The 22,282-nt window shown below is 40.2% G+C and overlaps 1 protein-coding gene across 2 annotated transcripts in view; it reads left to right on the forward strand.

Moving 5' to 3' along the window:
* LOC121828714 (uncharacterized) overlaps window positions 1-22,282 on the forward strand; it is an 88,893-nt gene that overhangs the window by 26,234 nt on the left and 40,377 nt on the right. Inside the window, exon 5 of one of the 2 annotated variants that reach the window (XM_076569774.1) lies at window positions 1,716-1,762. The exons of the other annotated variant lie outside the window; for it this stretch is intronic. Within the exon in view, the coding sequence (XP_076425889.1) occupies window positions 1,716-1,739 (24 nt within the window). The 3' untranslated portion in view covers window positions 1,740-1,762. The remainder of the gene's footprint in view (window positions 1-1,715; window positions 1,763-22,282) is intronic. 2 annotated transcript variants of the gene reach the window in all.

The raw sequence follows: 22,282 nt of genomic DNA on the forward strand, positions 1-22,282 counted from the left end.
GGGTTTCTTCACTTAGTCCCGTCTAGTAGCATTAGATCAGACTTTCATGTACAATCACGTTTCTATATGGTTGCCCATGTAACATAGAACATAATCATAAGAACGATTATCTACACTGGGTCTTTGAGTTTCCATTTTGAGGGACAATGTGAGATAACATAACTTGCTTTGGTTTGGTTGACGGGTCTTGTTGCAGAGGCATCACCCATGACCCTTATAGTTGAGGACAAGGACTATTCCTCACTCCCCTTAAAGTGTCTTTGTACACACTTTTCCTTCTTTCTGACATGCTGCACCTTGCACTTTTTGTAAGCTGTACATTTTCTGGAATTTTCCTATTTTATCTTCTCTGAAAATGATAATGTGTACAATAGTGATATCTAATGAACATGCAATAATGAATAATTTATACTAAATGGTTAGTATCTATCCAAAGAGAACATTATAGATACCAAAAGCAAAGCCAGTAAAAATCCAGGACCCCTGCCATTACTAGTTATATTGTTGTTGCTGACATCTTATTCTACCCAAACTATTTACCATCAGCATAAATAACACAGTGATCATTGTTTGATCTTTCTTTTCTCACTTATACTTTATTGGTTTGTATATACACACACACACACACACACACACACACACACACTTACATATATGTGTCAGCTTGTGTGGGGAAGTTTGCCAATCCTTCCTCTACAGAATAAAATTCAGACTACCTGATTTTTTATCCTCTCTTAGTGGCTTCTTTACACACACACACACACACACACACACATACACACACACACACACACACACACACACACACACACACACACACATTTTCAAAGCACAGAAAAGAACTAGCGCTTAGGACCTTGAAGATTAGTGTCCCAGTGCTCTCTAAGTAGTGGTGGACAAGGAAGATAACACTTCAGGAGACCAAAAGCAACTCAGAACATTGTAGTATGGAAAATATAGTGGTTACATAATGTATATGCTATGGAGAATAATTGATATCGTTAGCCACAATCTGCCAGTTTAAAGTCTTGAGTGTCACAATGGCTATATTAAGAAACCTTTGTGGCTACTCCTGTAGTATACATAAAGATAAAGGAAATTTTGTGTCCTTATACTGAAATACAAATAGTAAAAAGTTTGGTTTCAAATTGAAGGAACATGAATTTGTCTGGTGGTTTACAAACTATGGGATTTAGAGACTGAAATGAAGCTAAAGGAGTAATTGATGAATAAGCTAGGCTACAATTAGATGTGGTAATTCATTATTAATCTTAAAAAAGCCCAGTGTAACATTCTAATATAAAGTCTAGAGAGAGATGCTAGATATTTATATGTGGAGGAAAATGCGTTGGAGTAAATATGGCACCAAAAAAGTGTAACATCGGTGTGTATATCCCATTACTGGGCTGTACCTCCAGCAGAACATGAAGTTTCTTAAATGATGGCCTAGAAATGGTACAATAACAAAGCAGGCACATTCTTCCTTCTCATCTTGAAATCATCTATTGAAAGTACTTCTCATTTTAAGCTATTCAAAAGAAGTTCTAGGTCACTGCCGACTTCCCCCGACCTTAGGGATTGGAGATTAAACTCTGTGACCATTTTCCCCTTGTAGAGGTCCCCAGCAGTGTTCTTCCTCAGCCCATGTCATGATGTCCTCATTTCCTATTCTGATTTGACCTCAATTTCTTTTGTGATCCTTCCCCCACCTCTAGGAAAAACAACCTATTTTAAACTGACATAAGACTCACTACTTCTGAAGGTAAGAACATCAAAATGTCAGGTTGCGTTCCTCCTACTCTCTTGGAAAACACAGCCACCTCATTGTTTATCATCCTTTAGGCTGGAATATGCACTGTAATTCTGATAAAAATCACTTTTCTTAGTTGTTTTAATAACATGTCCATAGACATGTGATGTACTTTGGAGGTCTGCAAGTTATATATGGCTGGCATTTTCTGAGACTGCAATTATGTCCATTACCTGACTTGTAAAACCTCTTATCTCATTAGAGAGTAAGGAGGAAGTTTGGATAAGGATTATGAACTCCATTTTATATAATATTTTGAGGCTCACTTTTATCAAATTAATATCTTTTAATTCAAAAGGAAAGTACATCCAGGATTTTTTTGTTTCATTTTTGTTCTTATATTGGATATTACTTGTATTCATTTTTCCCTAATGATTTTAACTTTGGCCATTGCATTTAAATGTGAGTCCAAAGTTTAAGTGGAATTTTGGGAGTGTTTCCAAACTCATTAATCAAATGTGTGCACCTCTTGACAGCTGTTGCTCACGATAGCAGCTGGACTTGGTGAGCCAGGAGGTGCCAGTGGCTCTTCTGTCTTCTGTGTTTTATTCTCAGGGGTCTTTAGATAAAGCAGTTGGAAAGCTTTCTCATACAGCTGTTCCTTATGGTCTGCTGTGGATTATTGATCTGTCCCTGCCTACCCATTCTCTTTCAACTGACTGATCATTCTGACCCCAGGTCATCTGGGAATGGTAGTAGGCCTTATATAATATCTAGATGAGTTTGGAGCATCAGGTCCTCTTGCAGTGTTTTGCTTTAGGAAATACTGTGATCATAACAACAACAAGAGGAGAATTAGCCAAAAAGAATTACAAAGAAGGGAGCCAGCCACATCTCAAGTTTTAGGTCGTGAAGATTTATAGGAAACAGGGATGATAATCTAGTACATTTCCCCAGGGATGACAGGAGAGACCCTATGACCTCAGGGCATGGCCAAGAGGATAGATCTCTGAGCTGACTCCATGTTTGCCTAGGGTCCATTTTCAGTTTCTGCTTACATATATTAATAATCTTTCTATCTCTGATGTTTTCCCCATGAGTTAACTTGAATTCTTTACAGTCGAAAGATTTGGCCAGATACAAATGAATTTCTTGTCGTTTGGACCTCCCTCCCTGAGCAGGAATATCATTGCTCCATCTATGAGACTCCTCAGTGTGTGCTGTGAAGTCAGATCTGACAGCCAGCCATTATCCATTCAGGGAATGTCATACTTCTGCTTTCCTTGGACAGCTAATCCCCAAAGAATTGTAGCACTGTCAAAACTTAACCATTGCCTAGATCCCCTTAAACGTACATCTGTGAGAAACACAAAATCTCGTTGTACTTAATAGGTGCTTGATCTAGCTATCACAGGAATAAAATTGAATTGTCCATGTGCCATAGCTTGGTTTTCCCTGTGTGAGGAAAGCAACACCAGCAGAAGCTTCCTTTTGGGTGGCTGAAGATCAAAGGTTCCATGCATCTCCATCTTGACCTCCAGATGCTAAGGTTGCACCTTATCTGCTTGAAAAACTCCATATAGTGGAAGTCACTCAGAAATGTTTTGTGAGGAGTAGTTGTCTCTGCTAAGGTTCTTAGGACCCGAACTTGTTGACCACCCCCATCTCCTGACATCCCCTGACTTATATAAAGGCTGCTCTGGCTTAGGCTTCACATGGTGAATATCTAGAATGCTCCAATGCTGTTGGATACATGGCAGATGTACTATGGATGAAAAGTAAGTCAGTGAGTTACTTTTATATAGTTATATAGTGTGAGTTTTACTAAATTTGTAAACTTCATTTAATCATGTGAACTGCGTTTTTCTTACTTAAAGGAATCTCATTTTCTAGTTTCATTTATTTCATGGAGACACCTAGCACATACATAAATAGGGATATAAAATTGCTTTTAAGTTTGCTTTGTGTTTCAGCTCATTTAGTCTTTATAAGAATTCTGGGAGGTAGCTATTTTGACTCACATTTATTCATGAAGAAATTGAGGCTTACAGTCATTAATGGATGTTGCTCAAGGACTGTTAAGAGATAGATTGGAACCCATATCTGATTTATTCCAAAGCCTATAATTGTTCTGCCTTGTCATAGAAATATTGGAATACAAATGAATCTCAGAGTTAGTGAGATCCTTTAAAGCTTCTACTTAGTTTCTTTTTCTTTTTCTAATTGATTAAAAAAAATAAAAACCTTATCCTTACCAATGACATCTCATTTCTTAAAAAACAAAGCAAAAACAAAAGCACTTTTAAACGTGGAGGCATTGCCATGAAGAACGGCGGGCTTTGGAGGGTATAATTCACTGTTCCTAATCGGGGGCTCAAAAGGATTTTTCTGTTGCCTTGGCTTAGAGTAATTGCATATCTATCTATTTATGTGAGCAATTAATCAGAGACCCAAGTAATCAAAGCAGCAGCCGAATTCCCATGTTGGGTTTCCATGTTACATTCACCAGTTCTCAGCACTTTAAGTGATTTCTTACCCGAGGAGTATAAAACCACACGAATCACATGACTAAGCAACAGCCAGAGGAGGGATGATTTACCCACAATGGAGAGGGCATTTCAGATGACTGCACAGGAAATATAAAGAAAAATGATTACAGTAAAGATATTTTTAACCAGAAAGCATCCAATAGCTTATATCCCTAGCATGACATTGTTGAACCCCACACTTAGAGTTTAAAGGCTATATTTCATTGAGCAATGGGTATAGTATTCAATTTTATTGATAAAAGAAAACCTCTGTGTAAAATGGATTTTCTCAAAATGTACATTTTTGCATGGCTCAGAATCAGCATCATGGTCACTTCGTTAGCCAACTTTGGGTTGATAAGAAACAAACAAGCAAACAAAACCCCCCAAAACAATTAGACCCATGGGTTCTAGGAACTGACTCAGACAAACAGAACTGGCTTTGACAAAAATGTCAAGTGGCTGTTTATTCTGAATGAGACACTCTGGCCAGGATGGCGGGGTAGAGCTCAGAATGAGTTTCTATACTAGCCAGTAATTAACATTCAATTATTCTTTAGTTGATTATGGCATTCATCAGAAAGAGACTGAATGAGGTCTCTTGACTTTTGGGAACTGGGTGTATAACTTGGAGGGAGATTGGTGGGCCCTTACAGGTGTAGAGTGTGGGGTCCTGCAGTGATTTCTAAATGAAAACTCCATGGGATACTATATAAAAATCAGGATTTGCCATCTTCTGAAAAATAAATAAAAAAATCTATGAGAACACAGGACATATTGTTCCTTTCTGTGGAGATGTAGACAAATTCTCCCAACTGACTACTTACTCATTGAATTACCTGACTGGGTCTGTAGGCATTTGAATTTCAATCCATATTTAAGGCATGCTTGATTCTAGTTCCCCAAACACATATTTATACATTCCTTCCGTCTTTTCATGCATTTTCTTAATCTTCAGGAGATGATTATAATTAGTGCTATAATATGGCTCTTATGAATTCCTCAGTGACCTTTTGAATAGACCTTAAAATAATAGCAGTATTGACATGAAAAAGTATAAAGTGATGATGTTAGAATCATAAAATTTTGCAGCATTGTCTGTTGTGGCATTTATATGCTGAGAGAGGGCTGGAATGTATAAGGATAATCCAAAACAACATCAGCTATGTAAAGCAGTGAGGGTAAGGCTGGGAAGGGGACAGGTAGATCATTCTGTGTTACAGCTTTGTTCTTCTCCTTCTTCTCAGCGCTCCCCACCAAAGGACTGCTAATGGGATCTTGAAATAACAGTTCACTTCACAATGTTTAGTGTGTCTGAACTTGGTACGAACAAAGGCACAGTTGCCTGATTTGGTACATAAAGTGGAGTGCTTGGTTACATTTGAATTTCAGATTAAAAACAAATTTTTTTATAGTTTAAATACATTCATGTAAAATATAAGATACATTAATTAAGAGGGATGCCTCAGTGGTTAAAAGCCCTGGATGCTCTTGCAGAGGACCTGGGTTCTGTTGCCAGTACCCTTGTGGTTGCTCACAAGTGCTGAGTAGGGTATCTGATGCCCTCTTCTGGCCCCTGGGGTCACCAGGGAAGCATACGGTACACAGACATCTAAAATTCAAACACACCCGAGGTTTCCTGTGTTTCGTTTGGTAACTATGGAACAGGACACTGCAAAGAAGTCTTGGTTGTTATTATAAGCTCAGTCAGAAGCTGCAGTGCAGAGGAGGCTGGACCTGAAGGAAGAACCCAGACACCAGGCAGTTCTGGTGGGGAAGTTGACTCCTGAGACACCAGACAGTGCTGGTGGGGAAGTTCTTTCCTGTGACACCAAACAGCAGTCACCAGCAAAAGGCCAGGCTGGTTTTAAGCAATAAGTGGGAAAGCGTGGAGGCATTCAATGAGCATTTAAAGTACTGCCTGGAGCGATAACAGCAACGGTGGCGTCTTTAGCGTATTTCAGGGCCTGGTCCAGATGCTTCTCATGTGATGTTAACTAGTTTCATCGTCATAACAACCCCGTGAAACCTGTATTCATCTAATTTTTATAAAAGCAAAGATACTTGAGTAACAAAAAATAAATTCATCTGATTAATTTCTTCAAGTGATACTTGAAATAAAAGTTTGGGTTTGTATTCCATATCTAGTGGTACCATGAAACTCAAGGTAGTTATCACATGCTAAATACTTTATAAACATCTCAGACAACTTTTCTGATAACTGTTTAAGGTAGATTATTACCAAAGAGAAACAAACACACAAAAAACCCATCCACCTACCAACCAAAAAAAAAAAAAAAAAAAACCTAAAAGAAAACAGAAATCTGTATGTCGTGCTTCTTAGAAACTATAGTACAGCCTTCATGCAACCTGAAGATCTGGAGAGAAGTTCAAAGTAAAGTACTTTTCGACTTCAGAAATGATCCCAATTTTCCCTTCCAGAGGAAAGCCAGACAGGTGGGACAAGGTAGAAACACAGAAGCCAGAGCTCATTTATCCATATTATACATGATTTACAGCATACAGGAGAGCAATTTTTAAAAGAGAGATTTATTTTTATTTTATGTGAATGGGTGATTTACTTGCATGCACATCTGTGCACCATGTGTGTGCCTGGTGCCCGTGGAGGCCAGAAGAGGGGCCCTTGGAATTGGAGTTATAGGTAGTTGTGAGATACTATGTGGATATGGAAGGAACAATTTTAATCCATCAACGTGTCTAACACAGATCATGTGGTCAAATGTTGCATATGCACATGTGTACACACATTCACACATACATACAGACATACATTGAGTCTCATCATGTCTGGGTGCATGGGCATACATATGGACTTTAATATATTTTAATATGTATTATATCTGTTACTGTGTACACAGCTCTGGAAGACTCTTACCTTCTTAGGCCTTGGTTCTCAGGAAACAGGGAAGGCAAGGGATCCTGAGGAAGAAAAGAGGGCACATTGAATATAGCTTACAGACTGGAGTTTAGCCAAGCTTAGTCATCCAATATAGTACTACTCATGTCTAAGCTAGGAACCCTGCTCCAGCGATCTCTGGGTAAGTATGAACTCCATACGGCTGCCTCCAAGGCTACTTTCATCACAGCTGACTTTTGTTCAAAAGCTGGCTCAGATTCCATCTTTTCTATCTCAAGGAGTGGACTTTTATTATTTTGGTTTGCTTTTGTGCTATAGAGTTGTCTCAAGTTTTGGGTTACTTTCTCCTTTGGGCCAGACTCTGACTCTTTAATTGTAGTGCAAAGGAATGGAAGTTAACAGACTGATCAAACAGTTGCATGTGACGTTTTATGCTGTATTCAAATACAACTCTAGAAGCTTGTTTTCAGCTCTCTGACAGAAACTGGAAGATTTTAATTATCTGAGGACCCACTGCTGAGTTAATGATACACGCTCATGTTCACAGGGGGAAATTTGAGGGTGGTCCACGAGTTTGCTCCTGGGATATTGTGGATGAGTTCTTTGGTTCACCCTTCCCCAGCCACTTGTTATGGTCTCTGTAGGTTCTAGACAGGGCAGAGAATTTGAGGGAAGAAGTCTATTGGAGGCCTTTGGACTCTTCATCAAGCCACACAGTAGAGCTAAATCTGTTTCCATGCATATATACTGATTGGTGTGCTGTTCTTAAGGGAAAAGAAAGTAGTAACGAGTGATTGTTCTCCCCAAGACAGATTGTCTAAGACCTCTTTTATTTCCTACAACATGCCTACATGTTCTCATACAAGAGATGAATAATATTCCATAAATCCCATGCCCTAACATACATACTTCAACCAGCTGCTGCTATTTACTGAAGCAGATGATTTTTTTTTTTAAAAAGACATTGTACTTTTCCTATTCAAAATACAGAACTGGTGTTCCTACCCACAATTTCCTCACTATACATTATTATTCTATTTTATGAATGAGAAAATTGAAGCTACAGAGGTCAAGTGAATGTGCTTAAAATTATATTCCTAGCTCATGGGGATGGTGAGGATAAGAGATTAATGTGTAGAAGTCTTGGCAGTGGTGACTGGCCCACAGAGGTACTTGGTAGGTGAGAGCTTCTATAGTGTTTGTCAATAGGCAAGTGTCCCATCTGGTGGGCAGACAGATGTTGCTGGAGGGCTTCTCTCCAGGTTCCCCAAGCCCCGCAGTCCCACAATCCACTTATAAAATAATCACTCAGACGTTTGTATCACTTATAAACTGTATGGCCGTGGCAGGCTTCTTGTTAACTGTTCTTATATCTTAAATTAACCCATTTTTATAAATCTATATCTTGCCACGTGGCTGGTGGCTTACCGGCTTCTTTACATGCTCTTCTCCTGGCGGTGGCTGCAGTGTCTCTCCCCTCAGCCTTCCGCTTCCCAGAATTCTCCTCTCTCCTTGTCCCACCTACTTCCTGCCTGGCAACTGGCCATCAGTGTTTTATTTATATAGAGTGATATCCACAGCACTTCCCCTTTCTTTTTTTTTTAAAAAGGAAGGTTTTAACTTTAACATGGTAAAATTACATATAACAAAACCATTACCGAGCAAGAATTATAGTTACAATATTAAAGAAGATGTCCTATCTATCTTATATTTGTGAGTTTAAGGTTTTTTTTTTTTTTTTTTTTTTTTTTTTTTTTTTTTTTTTTTTTTTTTTTTTTTTTTGGTTTTTTTTCGAGACAGGGTTTCTCTGCGTAGCTTTGCGCCTTTCCTGGAGCTCACTTGGTAGCCCAGGCTGGCCTCGAACTCACAGAGATCCGCCTGGCTCTGCCTCCCGAGTGCTGGGATTAAAGGCGTGCGCCACCACCGCCCGGCGAGTTTAAGGTTTTATAGCTATCTTATCTTTTATCATAACTGAGGAAATTATGAAGAACTTGTTTAAAATGTTTTACATTGGTATAGATTTTATTTTATGTTTAAAATGTTTTGCATTGGTATGTATTTTGGTTTGTTGATACAGGCTTGAGGTTGGTTTTGTTGTACTGTATATATGTGTGTTTCTGTTCTTGTTTGAGGTATTGTGGTTGTGTAACTCATTTAAAATTGTAATGGATAATTAAAAATAGATTAATAATTAGTCATCTATGATAATCATATTTGTAGCCATGTTAGTTAAGTCTTCTAGGTATACATAGATATATTTCAGATAGATAGGTAATCTTTAAACACTTCATAGACCTAGAGAATATGGCATTTAAATAACTTAGAATTCTGTTGACGTGAGACACAATTGCTCCTGGCTGCACCAATTGATCCCGAGAGAATGTTGGGCTTCTAAGACATTTCTATTTGGAAGTTTGTCTTTTTGGCACAAAATGGCCTACTGGGCAAAGAACTGCCCTTGCCTTGACGGCTAACAGTATGAATGCAATGCTGTCCTTTCTGGACAAGCGGGACACAAGGAAAGCGACCACTGTACTCTGCCAAGACAGGGTAAGATGGTCTTTCAGAAATCCTGCTTCTAAAAATGGTCTGTCAGATACTCTAGGCCTGTAGCCAATTTGAATGCACCAACAATGCTGAGAAACATTAGGTGACTGTCCAGGCTGCCAGCTGTCTTGGTCTACTCTTGCAAGATTCCCGAAAGTTGCTTGCATCCATCTACCATTTCTCAGGGACCATTATGTTCCTTCTCAGGTCTTTGATGGGATTGAAGACTAGCAGTTATAGTTACAACTTAGTATATATAATATCTTAGATAGAACATATTAAGTATTAGGTTCAGGTTCTTTAGGATAGGACACCTTTGAATGATCTTTATAACATGCTGTTTACCTATGCTCTATACTTCTCTGGATTTTAGTATGTGTTTCTTGCTTGATATTGTTTGCATTGGTTGTAGTTACATCTTATCTAGGTCATTATCTCTCATTATTTCTGGACAATATTTGATAACCATTCCTTTGTATATAGTCTTGTATTAGTTTAGAACCTTCTTATTTAGACAAAAAGGGGGAGATGTAGTGGGTAGCCATTCCAGCTTGGTTCTGGAAGTTCCAACCCCCATTGAGACTCTGGCAACTGTCACGCCTACGAGGCGGGGCGAGGGGAGGCGCCTGGGGACCCGAGAGCTGGATGGGCCAGCGCTCGCTCGGGGCGCTCTCTCGGTGCCGGAACGCTGACCGGTGCAGATTGACTGTGCAGAGCTCCGGAGAACACCGCTGGATTGCGATACACCTTCCCCAGACCCTGCGACCTACCCATTACTTAATTTGTGAGTTACGCCATTTAATAAATATCCTTTTAACTACGTGGAGTGGCCAAAATAATTTCTCCAATAGACAGATGTTAGGGGAGTGTGGCTGCGAAGTCCTACATGGAGGTCTAGGTAAGTGTGTGAGATGGTAGCCAGATCAGAAGAGTATATGAGGAAAAATGAGCTCGGGGAAAGGATGGACTTCACTTCCTGGGAACATTGAACATCTCACTATAAATCCAGTGGTGTCACCCAGTAAGTAACTATTAAATAATTTTAAAAAATGTTCAAAATGATGTATTTACTAATAAAAGAATCTTTAAGACTTATGGGATAATAGGGGTTACTATTTCTTTCTTCCTTTTTCTTAGATCATGATCTGCATTTGGGATTGAAACAATGTTTAAATAAATTTGTTATCTCACTTGTCATCACAACTACAATTTTTTCTTGTTATTTTTTTTTAAATTTATGCAGACTAATGGAGGTTTGACATGTTTAAAAAGTGATGATGTGTGACAGCAGCAGGAGCCTTTGTGTGTGACTATATAACCTGTCAAGGAATTTGCATCAGGTCTCTGTGATGTGCTGTCATTCTCATTCACTTTAAAGGCCCTCCGGGCTCTGGCTGTCCGCTCCCCCCCAACGGCTGTCACCCAGCCAGCCGCAATCTCAAACGTGTGTGATACTGCTGATGCGTGTCGGGCTCTTGTTAAATTCACCGTGGGTCAACTATCTAAATGTTTCTTCTCAATGACGGGATCATAAAACATAAGGCCCAGAAATACCTGCATGAGCGTGGCAACTGGCGTTTTTATGATAGCTGCATCAGGAACCTGACAGATGCAAGCAGAATCTGAATTGAGTATGAATGTCAACGAGAATGAAGTGAAATTTCTATAAATTAATTTTGTATATTTATACATTATCCAAAAAGCATTTGGATTGATGAGTTAGTTACAGGTTCTCTTCTTATTAAAGTGAATGGTGAAGAGTCCAACTGAGAAGATTCAAGTTGTCATTCATTCATTTTATCAAACTTTCCTTGTCCCAAGTGCTGGCTCTGAGGATAAAATGAAAATTTAAGATCTAGCATCTGTAGCACAAATCCTAATTGGTCTTAATAATAAAAACCCAGAGCCAGATATTGGGGTAAGTGCTGAAAGATCAGTAAAGGAGCCAGCCAAGAGAGACTTCTTACCTCTACTCAATCCTCAGCCTGAAAGAGTTGAGCTCCTCTCTCCACCCTGCCTTATCACTTCCTCTGTCCACCCAGCCATATCACTTCCTGTTTCCTCCTCCCAAGTGCTGGGATTAAAGGTGTGTGCTACCAATGACTGGCCTCTAGTAGCTAGCTCTGTACTTTGATTTCCAGGCAAACTTTATTTGTGAGAGAGTACAAGCAAAATATCACCACAAGTGTTCATTCTCTGGGGCCTCACAACTATCAGAAAATAGAAATTTACTGGACTAGTTACACACACAAAAAATCATGTTACTCTAAAATTTCCCTTTTTTTTTGTTAAAAAAAAAACCCTCTTTTTGCCTCAAAGGTGCATGCAGTAGTGTATTAAATACAGAACGCTTTGGAGAAATGCAGAAGGTCAGGGCAACTGTTCTTTCTAAGTGGTTCCTGGTCTACATTGTGTCCTTTGCTTCCACATACTGTTGAGCTCACCTGTATTTCAGGGTGGTTAGTTTCAGAGTTTGCTCTTGTTTTTAGTAGAAATTGTGCTTGCTCAATGTCTACTTCTCCTCTCTGGTTAAGACTCTCCCTTTATCATTTTCTAGTTGTAAGACTTGGTAGAATCCTTTGAAAACTAACTCTTGCTTCTCTCAGACATCAAAACACAATTATGAGGAGTGTTGGGGTCACATGGGTGCTTGGCATGGAACTCAATTCCTCATGTTCTGTTTGCTGAGCTATGTCTCCAGCAGTCTTTTTATTTCGTATAGCTCTTGGGTTTAATTGTCCATTGGTTGTCCACTACCTATGGACTTACAAATGTCCTTTTAGGCTCAAGGTACTTTTAAAGTGTTGATTTCTGACTTTTACTAATAACCCACAGAGACTTGCTTCAATTCCCTAGGATGATTGCATTTTTGCTGGGGTCTGTGTTCACTTGTCAATTGGTATTCTATTATAAATGCATTGGAGTTTCCTGTCACTCTCTTTCTAGTTAGAAAGTGAGCCACTTGCAAGATGACCTCTAAAGCAAGGATATACCTGGATTTTTTCACTAATATGTCAACAAACCAGCACAGGATGCTCCCTATCTTCTGTATAACTTCCTGGGAAAGTACAGTTTCTGCCTCCACAATTGTTCAGTTAATTGTGCAAAGTTCTCTGACCAGGAAATTACTTGTTCAGCAAGACAGAAATCACCCTGAGAATCTCAGGAAGGTAGGAGTTAACTCAGAGACTTAGAGGCTTGCCCAGCTGAAAATGTACAGAGGACCAGTGATCGATGGCTGCATAGACTCAATAGGAGCCAAGTTTTCTACATAATTTACATTTTACAGCATCCCTGGTTAGACGTAGGTCATTTCCAAAGTGAGCATCCATCTCTGTTTGCATGTTTGCATCTCAGAAGTGCTTCATTCTTTTAAGAGTCCCTGCTTTTTCTGTTAGAGGCTGTAAGCATTTTCATGCCGAGTAACAGCCACTCCACCTCTGAGTGGCACACTCAGGTTGGCCTGTCTGCTGCTATTGCTTTTTCCCGACAGACAATGGCAATATTATGTTCCTTGAAGATGTCTCTGTGTGCTTTTCTGATGCTCCTTCAGTCCTCTTTGCTTGAAGTCACCCTGGTTCAAGCTGCTGAGCCACAGCTTCCTGAGATCTGGCTCTCGTCCATGCTCCTGTAATGTCTACCCTCTGATGGTGAGCTGCAGCGAGCAGAGCTGTGCTGTGAACTGGCTGTGCTCCAGGCTTCAGCTGCTGATAAATTCGCCTTGGCATTTGATGGTATGTATAGCTCTCAGATGATGACTACGTTTTTTTTTTTTTTTGAAGCTGCATGCAATATTTTCATAGGCTGTTATTATAAGCCAGTACCTAAGACTACAAACAAGAATGGGAAGGAATTTTCCATGCTCAGAAGCCCGTTAGCTGTGGTTGTCCTTTTCTGCACTCATTAACGTAGAGTCTAAAGATTTTTAACAGGCTGAGAACCCAAAATCAGAAATGACAGGCTAAGGCACAGTTACCTTCGGCGTGACTTGAATTTGTGGCCTTAGAAATCAACATTATTGGGAACCTTAGATAGCCTTTGACCTAAGATGTCCTTGAAAATATGAATAGTTGTCTACCACGCATACCTTCCAGGGGAATTAGTACCCAAAACAGACACAGAGGAAACAAAGATGCCATTGATTCCAGCAGGGACCAATGTTCTTTGCTTTTATTAACTGAAGGTCAATGTTTTCTAAAATGTTCTAACCTGAAAGTGGACACCCAAATCAGTTTTTGCTTATGTTTTGAACATTAATTTTTGTAAATTAATTTTACATATCTGAAGATTGACAATTAATATTTTAAAAGTTATAATATTTTACAAGTCTTACAGTAGCAAAATCTATTTAATTTTGTTAAACCCAGCATCCTTAAACAATGTCACATTTTGGCTGCACATGGTGATGCACACACCTTTGATCCCAGCAACAGTACCATGGAAGAAGCAAGGAGATCCCTGTGAGCTGGAGACCAGCCTGATCCAGTTAGCAAGTTCCAATCCAACCAAGGCTACATAGTGAGATCCCATCTCAAACAAAACAACATTTTTCCTCTGTCAGCATTTTGATAAAAGAGGGCCTCCCTCCCTACCCCTATTGCCCCCGTTATCTCCTTGGGGATAATTTTTAAATTCTAGATGGTTCTGGAGAGGTTCTCAAACTGCTTCTGGGCATTGGCTCCAGAATCGCCTGAAGCCAGAACTCTTTCACTGACACATTTTTCTCTTGATGAAATGATGGTTTTCTCCTTATTTTTGATTTTCAATATTCTTCCTACATGTTTGTGAATCTGGGTTTAAGCTGCGTTGAGTTCCATTATCTCTCTATATGGATAAGGCTGTTATTTCTCAGTGAATTTAGGGAGTGTATGGCTATAGTTTCCTTGAATAGATTTTCGTCATCTACTTTCTGTTTCTGGGTACTCCCAGAAAGACCAGATTTATTCATATGCTTAGTGCTATGGAATTTCAATAAAACTCTGTTTCTTCTCTCAGCTTTGCTTTCAAAGTTTCCTCTGATTTGTCTTCTGGTGTGCCAACTCTTTCCTTTCCTGTGGAGCCCCTTGTTGATTTTTGAAAATATCTTATTCATTATTTATGTGTTTATTTTTTTTGTTCTTTTGATATAGCATTTTGCTATGTAGCCCAGGCTGGCCTTGAAGTCACCGTTCTCAGGTCTCAGCCCCCAAGTGCTGGGAGTATAAGCATGCAGCTCTTGTCTAGGCACTGCTTACTTTAGCAGCTGTTTCTCTGCTTTCCACTTTGAGAGTTCCATTCAGTGAATTTTCAGACTTTTGCCTTGTGTTGATAGCCTTTGAACTCATTGTCAATGCCGGAATTACTTGTACGTGGAAGTCATAGTGATCCTCAGGCTTTGGGATGCGCCAAGGATAAATTCCTCTCTTGGTGACACTCTGGCTCTAGAAACTGAGTAGGTGGAGGGGGTGCAGTCCAAAGTCCTTGATTTTCTTGGCTTGCTTTTTCTGGCGTGGAATGACTACTTGCAGAGTTGAGATGAGAGCCTTTGGGACCCCAGTATTTTAAGTGCACCACACCCAGGGCAGGGATCCCTTTTGCTCTTGATGTTTGGGCAGAAAAAGGGACCCCTTATGTCTTCAGGACACTCTCCAGCATTCATCCTTTGCAACAGGCACCTGGATTAGGATGAGAAGTGCTAACACCCTGCTCCACCTTGGAAGAAGGTTCTGTCTGAGGAACAGACACAGTAGCCTGGACTGAAGTTGTCACCTTTTTACTCCATGAGAGAAATGGGAGGTAGATTGAGTACCACAGACTCCCCCATTTATTACAGAATTTACACGTTGTTTTTTTTCCTTGGTGTTCATTTTCTAGTCAACAAAGTCTTTGAATATTTCATTTTTCTTTTAGATTTATTTTTATTATTTTTAAGTTATATGTATCTGTGGGTGTCTGTGTGTGGGTATATGCATGTGAATACAGATTCCTGTGAAGGTTAGAAGAGGACATTGGACCCATTGGAGCTTGATTTATATACAGTTGTGGGTCCTGGGAACTGAACTTGGTCCTCTGCAAGAACAGGATGCATTGCAACCTCTAAGCCATCTCTCAAGCCCCTGAATTAAGTTGCATTTAAAAATACCTTTCTCTAGTCTTATTGAGGTATGGGTCAGTGAATCTTCTCATTCTGTAATACTAGAAGCCAGTTTCTTCAGATTCAGTACACACAGATCAAATACAGGATTACAAAAGAAAGAAACTGCATTGAAAAACAAATATTTAAGCATTCTGGAATATAATAGTATATAGATATGATATATTAAATCAGTATATGTAGCCATGTGTCTTAGTATTCTATTTCTATATGAGATACCATGACTAAGGCAACTTATAGAAGAGAGCATTTAATTGGGGGCTTACTTACTGTGTTAGAGGGTTAGTCTGTGACCATCAGGAAGCAGACAGGCATGGCACTGGAGCAGTAGCTGAGAGCTTTACAGCAGAGAGAGAGAGAGAGAGAGAGAGAGAGAGAGAGAGAGAGAGAGAGAGAGAGAGAGAGAAACACCAGGCCTTGAAACTCTGGAAGCAAACATCCAGTAATATTTCCTCCAAAAGGACTACACTAACTCTAACAAGGCCACACCTCCTAATCCTTCCCAAACAGTTCAAATAACTGGTGACTAAACGTTCAAATATATGAGCCTATGCATTATCATTCCAACCACTACACCATGTTTTTAAATAATAAGTATACATTAAAGTAGAAACAAACATAAATGGGACATACATCTTGGAATATGAATTTGCAATAATAATGTAATATGGAAATACCTATGATTACTACTGGTAAAAAAATTCATGAGAATTACTTCTATTGTAGTTTGTGACCTATGTTCATAATTCTAGACAATGATAAATTTCAGTTAGAAGTTGGTAAAACTAAAACTAAGATTGGCCAGTCTAAACTTTCTGATCCCATACACATCATCCACACTGTTTGGGGTCTGTGCATCCAGGACAATTGCACATGAGCCTGACACAGCCAAATCTTCTTCAGCTTTAGTTCACACAGTTTGTGACCCCAGGGACTGGCCTAGGTTTTCTTTTCAATGCGCTCGGGAGACAAACCTCATCCTCTGCAGCCTAACGATCACCTGGAGAGCAATGACCTCCGGGGACAGTTTTGCCACTTCTCTACAGTTTGGATGAGCCTTGGTAGTGACAGCAGAAGAAGGGACAAGGACTTGGTAAAAGCTGCACTACACCATTGGAGCAACAAGAAAGGGCTCCGTGAGTTTAAAAAAAAATAATGCCGACTTGGGAATTTGCAAATTTGGATTCTTTAAAATGTAAATACCAGGTGACACCAACCCAAGGAGATTTAACATTAAATAATTATTTTAAAATTTGCTTTCTAAGAGTTTAGTCTATTGACCCCATCTCTGTTACAATATTATATGACTGTAATTTATCTGCCAAGTCCCTTTAACAGGAAAATTTATCCAAGTTTTATAGATGAAGAAAAAAAATTACTCTTTCGTCATGTTCAATTCAAGCTTTTATTGAAATCAATTCAGAGGCGGCTTCAGCTGCTACATGTAAGTATTTCTACGACACAGAGTTGCCTTGAAAACGCTGCTCAGGTTTTATGTGAGGAAGGCCTGCTATGTGGGAGGCTTAGTTCCTGCTCTTTGTTCCACCACCTTAACCATTGACCTGGTGTCTTTAAGAGGGACTAGTAAACATTGGGAAGCAGAAAGGCTCTCAAAATTATGGATCACATACACTGCAAATGTAACTTTGCTTTTATCACCACAGTCATTAAAGATCAGTAAAACAATATTAGCACCATGATTTGAGAAAACAAGCCAAAGCGCTAATCCTGTTACCCCCTTGTACTGTAGGAGATTCAGGATAAAGGGAACGTTTTACTATTTCTTTCTTTCTTTAATTCTCAGGATTGTTAAATATTAGAAGGCTCCCACCTCTTCACTAAATGTTATTTAGCAGCTCAGGATAACTTCACAGTCTCCTTCTGTCTGAAAATAGTGGATTAGAGTGGATTCCTTCTGAGTGTCTTAGCTTGCCGTTTTATTTATGACTCTGGCTTCTGATAATCAAAGACTTTGGTAGGTTGTACAAATGATCCAGCTTGAAGAAATCACATCAAAACATTCTCTCTGTTTTATTATTTTTCTCACCTCTGAAAAAGAGAAATCTATTTCAGAGAGGGAAGGGACAATTATTAGTTTCTGCAGAATTATTTCTTGAAATGAAAAAAAAAAAAAAGCAACCAAGAAGAGCAAGTTTAATATTTGCTGTCGAAACTTTGTTATGTGGTTGTATTGGAGGATTATTTCTCCTTTCCCTTTACTGTGGAATTTTTATTTTTATTTTTATTTAGTGGTACTGAAAGTTATCAGGGAATAATTTTGGTGCTAGTGCTGGGAGAAACACGCCCATTTTTTTTTTTTTTTTCCTGAGACCAGGATTCTAAGGTGATTAGTGCTCCTGGGATACATGAAACCAATGCAATGGTTTATGTTTCCACGAGAAATCACCGTTTCCTTCAGAATCTGAAAATCCCTGCAGTCATGACTCACCTGGCGCGCTGGGAGGGCAGTGGAGAGGATGGCATCACACTGAGAAGCAGGGATAATTGCGGGCCGCTGAAGCCTTAGAAGGCAACTGCTTGGGTGGAAAGGGAAACATTAAAGAAAAATACAATGGAAGTACAATCAAAGCCTCCCTAAATAAATTGGATGATAAAATAATATGGCCCAATGGCTCAAGGCTCAGATAAAGACTGCATATTCCAACGCGATAAATTCGGATGCTGGCATTGTGATTAGCTCACCCTGTGTGTGTCTGCACGGGCAGATCACCTCCTGTGGTCCAAAGTGTGTGAGACTCACTTGCTCCAGGGAAACAAGTTCAGAAGGTGACGACATGCCTAATGGGCATATTTTGCTGTTCAGTTGGGGATTTGCTATCTTAGCTGAGAAGTCAGAAGAAACACCACTGCTTCTGGCAGCCCTTTCTGTTCACTGTTACTGCTTCTTCCTCTCTACTTCGCTATGAAATCACAGGAACTGAAAACAGAGACACTTGACAGAATTGTTTGGCTGAAGTCTACTCACCTTACCAAGCAGGACTAGAGATTGCTGTTGCATTCAAACATCTCTATCTTTGAATTCTGAGAGTGACCTCCAGACCCTCCAGGATAGGTTCTCACTGTATGGCTTTCCAGGGGTCCAACTCAGCTCCTGGCATGTTGGTCACTTTATTTCTTCTCAAGTTCTAAAAACAGAATATTTCTTTGGCGCTATAGAGCTGCAGCTCTCTCTGATGTCTGGAAACTCAAGCGGACTGGAATAAAGGCATCCAGGTGCCTTTCTGCCTTCATATTCTCACAGGGTCAGAGATACTTTGCAAGAGAAAGTTACAGGAACAGGGGACACGGTGTAAAGGGGGTAAATCTTCATCTGAGTATTACTGATAACTTCCTGTCCTCTCGGTACCCCCTCCTTCCTGTTCATCTGTCAGCTTTCCAAAGCTCTTCTCCCCTCCCCACCTGAGACAGGGTTTCTTTGTGAAGCCTTGCTCTGTAGACCAGGCTGGCTTTGAACTCACAGGGATCTGCTTGCCTCTGCCTCTTGAGTGCTGGGATTAAAAGCAGGAGCCAGAGCTTTTTTTTTGGAGCATTTTCTAATTTTTCTTACTTTTTAAAAGTTCATTCATTCTTTATTTATTTGTACTAAAGTATTATTTAAGATGAATCTTTTTATTTTAATGTTAAGACCAGAGCACTAGAGATCATTTCTATGCCTTGGTCCTTCTTTGAAGGAAGACAGTATAAAGTTTGTTTTAATTTTATAGGAGCCCAGAGGTAAGAGACTTTGGACTTTTAAGTGTTTAAAGACTGTGGGAATTTTTAGAAGTTGGACTCTGTTTTCTATTTTGATATTCACATGAGACCTTGTAGTTTAAAGAATTTCATTGTAATTTAAAAGCAATGTGCTTATGTGTTGAGGTGACAAAGCATAGAGTGCTCTACTTAGCTTCAACTTTGACACAGCCTAGAGTCACCGGAGAAGGGACTCTCAGTTGAGGAATTGCTCGAACTGGATTGGTATATGGGCATGTCTGTAGGGGGTTATCTTGATTGCTAATTGATGCAGGAGGGCACAACTACTGTCCTGCTCCCTGGGACAGTGTAAGAAAAGCTAACTAACCATTAACACTCTGGTCCCATCAAGCAGAATTCCTGCATGCCTTCTGCTTCAAATTCCTGCTTGGTCTCTGTCTTGACTCCTAAATAATGGACTGTGACCTGGAAGTGTAAACAAGTATTTCCTTTCCTCCCCTCCAAAACAGAACAAAACAAAACAAAAAATCCCCAGAGCACTATGAATTCCTAGAATCCTGATATAGTTCTCAGAGCATAAAGATTCTCCTTTGGAAAGAATATATAATGTCTATATATCACTTGTACGTACTGCTATGTTGACTGTTTCTATAACGATGACTTACTTAATCCACTAAGTAAGCCACCAGGGATAATTAGATCATAACATACTACCTTCATTTCAAGGATGATAATCTTTCACTGTGTTCCCAATGACTCAATGAAACTTTAAGCTTCTTCTCTGTCTGTCTATCTGTCTATCTATCTATCTATCTATCTATCTATCTATCTATCTATCTATCTATCTATCTATCTATCTTTACATCCTGACGAGTTTCTGTTTCTCTTCAGAAAAGGGCAGGCCTCCCATGTATATCAACCAGCCATGGTGTATTAAGTTGCAGTGAGATGAGGTACCTCCTTTTCTATTAAGGTTGGATAAGGCAACCAAGTATGAGGAATAGGGTCCCCCAAACAGGCAACAGAGTCTGAAACAGCCCTTACTCCCACTATTAGGAGTCCCACAAGAAGACCAAGTTACACAACTATAACATGCATGCAGAAGGCTTAAGTCAGACCCATATAGGCTCCCTGATTATCTCTATAAGCCCTTATGAGCCCAGGTTAGTTGATTTTGTGGTGTCCTTGAACCCCCTGGCTCCTATCATCCTTTCTCCCCCTGTTCCACAGGATTCCTGAGCTTCACCTAATGTTTGATTTTGGGTCTCTGCATCTGTTTCCATTAGTTGCTGGGTTGAAGCCTCTCTGATGACCATCGGGTTAGACACTAGTCTATGAGTGTAGCAGATATCATTAGGAATCATTTCACTGACTTTTTTTTGTGCCAGTTGTGTTTGGTTCTACGGTCTCTGCTATACTGCCTCTGGTTCCTGGCCCCCCAGGCAGTGCCAGGCATGGGCTCCCTCTCAGGTATGGGTCTCAAGTTGGACCAGTCATTGGTTGGCCACTCCCACAATTTCTGCTTCCCCTTTACCCCAGCACATCTTGTAGGCAGGGCAAATTGTAGGTCAAAGGTTTTGTGGCTGGGTTGGGGTCCCAATCCCTCCACTGGAAGTCTTGCCTGGTTCAAGGAGATGGCTGGTTCAGGCTCTGTGTCCCCCACTGATAGGAGTCTTAGCTAGAGTCACCCTCATAGATTCCTGGGAGTCTGGGTGCACTGTTTCTAGCTCTTGCACCCATTCCAGTTGTGTCTCCCAGTACTTTTTACCTCCATCCTCCCCAACCTGTTCTCTCCTGTTCTCATGCCCACGCCCCATTCACACCACTCCTAGTCCATGGGCAATGTCTATTCTATTTCCCCTTCACAGTGAGATTCATGCGTCCACCCTTGAGCCCTCTTTGTTACCTAGTCTCTCTGGATCTGTAGACTGTAGCATGGTTATCCTTTACTTTACAGCTAATACTCATTTATAACTGAGTACATACCAAGTTTGTCTTTTATTTAAACTTCTTAAGTGTTGAAACATTGATATTAAGTGTCTTCTGTGTGGTAAGCACTGGCTTGGGTGCTGGGGAAAAAATCGCCAGTGAGATACAGCTTCGACCTTACCTGCATTACAGGTTAGTATGGAAGAATAAACAACAACAACAAAACAAAAACAAAAAACCCCATAGGGCCTGTAAGGCAGGTTGTTGAGTGCTTTGAGTTGGTAACATTAACAGGGAGAGCAGCTTCAGTTCTTCTCACCACGTCAAAGGATGCCCAGGGTTCTCACAGCCTAAGTACTTCTACTGAAGTCAGCTACTGTTTTTATCTACAATCCCCCCACCACAGGATGTTGCCCATTTCTCTCATCTTACTGGTTGTAAAAAATCTGAATGTTCGTGCTCTCCCAGTTTCATGTGTTGAAACTCCAAGATAATGGGATTAGGACATGAGGCCTTAGAGGAGGAGCCCTTATGATTAGAAATAGAGTCCTCCCCATCCTCCCTACACACACACACACACACACACACACACACACACACACACACACACAGGAGAGCTGACTCTGGCCTATTTGGCTCTGGGCCACCCCACTTGACTCTGGGATAACCGACCCCAATGACCCAGGTACCAGAGAGTTGGCCCCACTCCTATTAGGAGAGATAGCCCCCCTGCACTTGGGAAAGCTGGTTTCATCCCTCACTATGGGTGTGGGAGAGCTGGTTCTACCCCTCACCAAAGGGAG

Source organism: Peromyscus maniculatus, chromosome 4, assembly GCF_049852395.1.
Source record: "Peromyscus maniculatus bairdii isolate BWxNUB_F1_BW_parent chromosome 4, HU_Pman_BW_mat_3.1, whole genome shotgun sequence".
Lineage (NCBI taxonomy): Eukaryota > Metazoa > Chordata > Mammalia > Rodentia > Cricetidae > Peromyscus > Peromyscus maniculatus.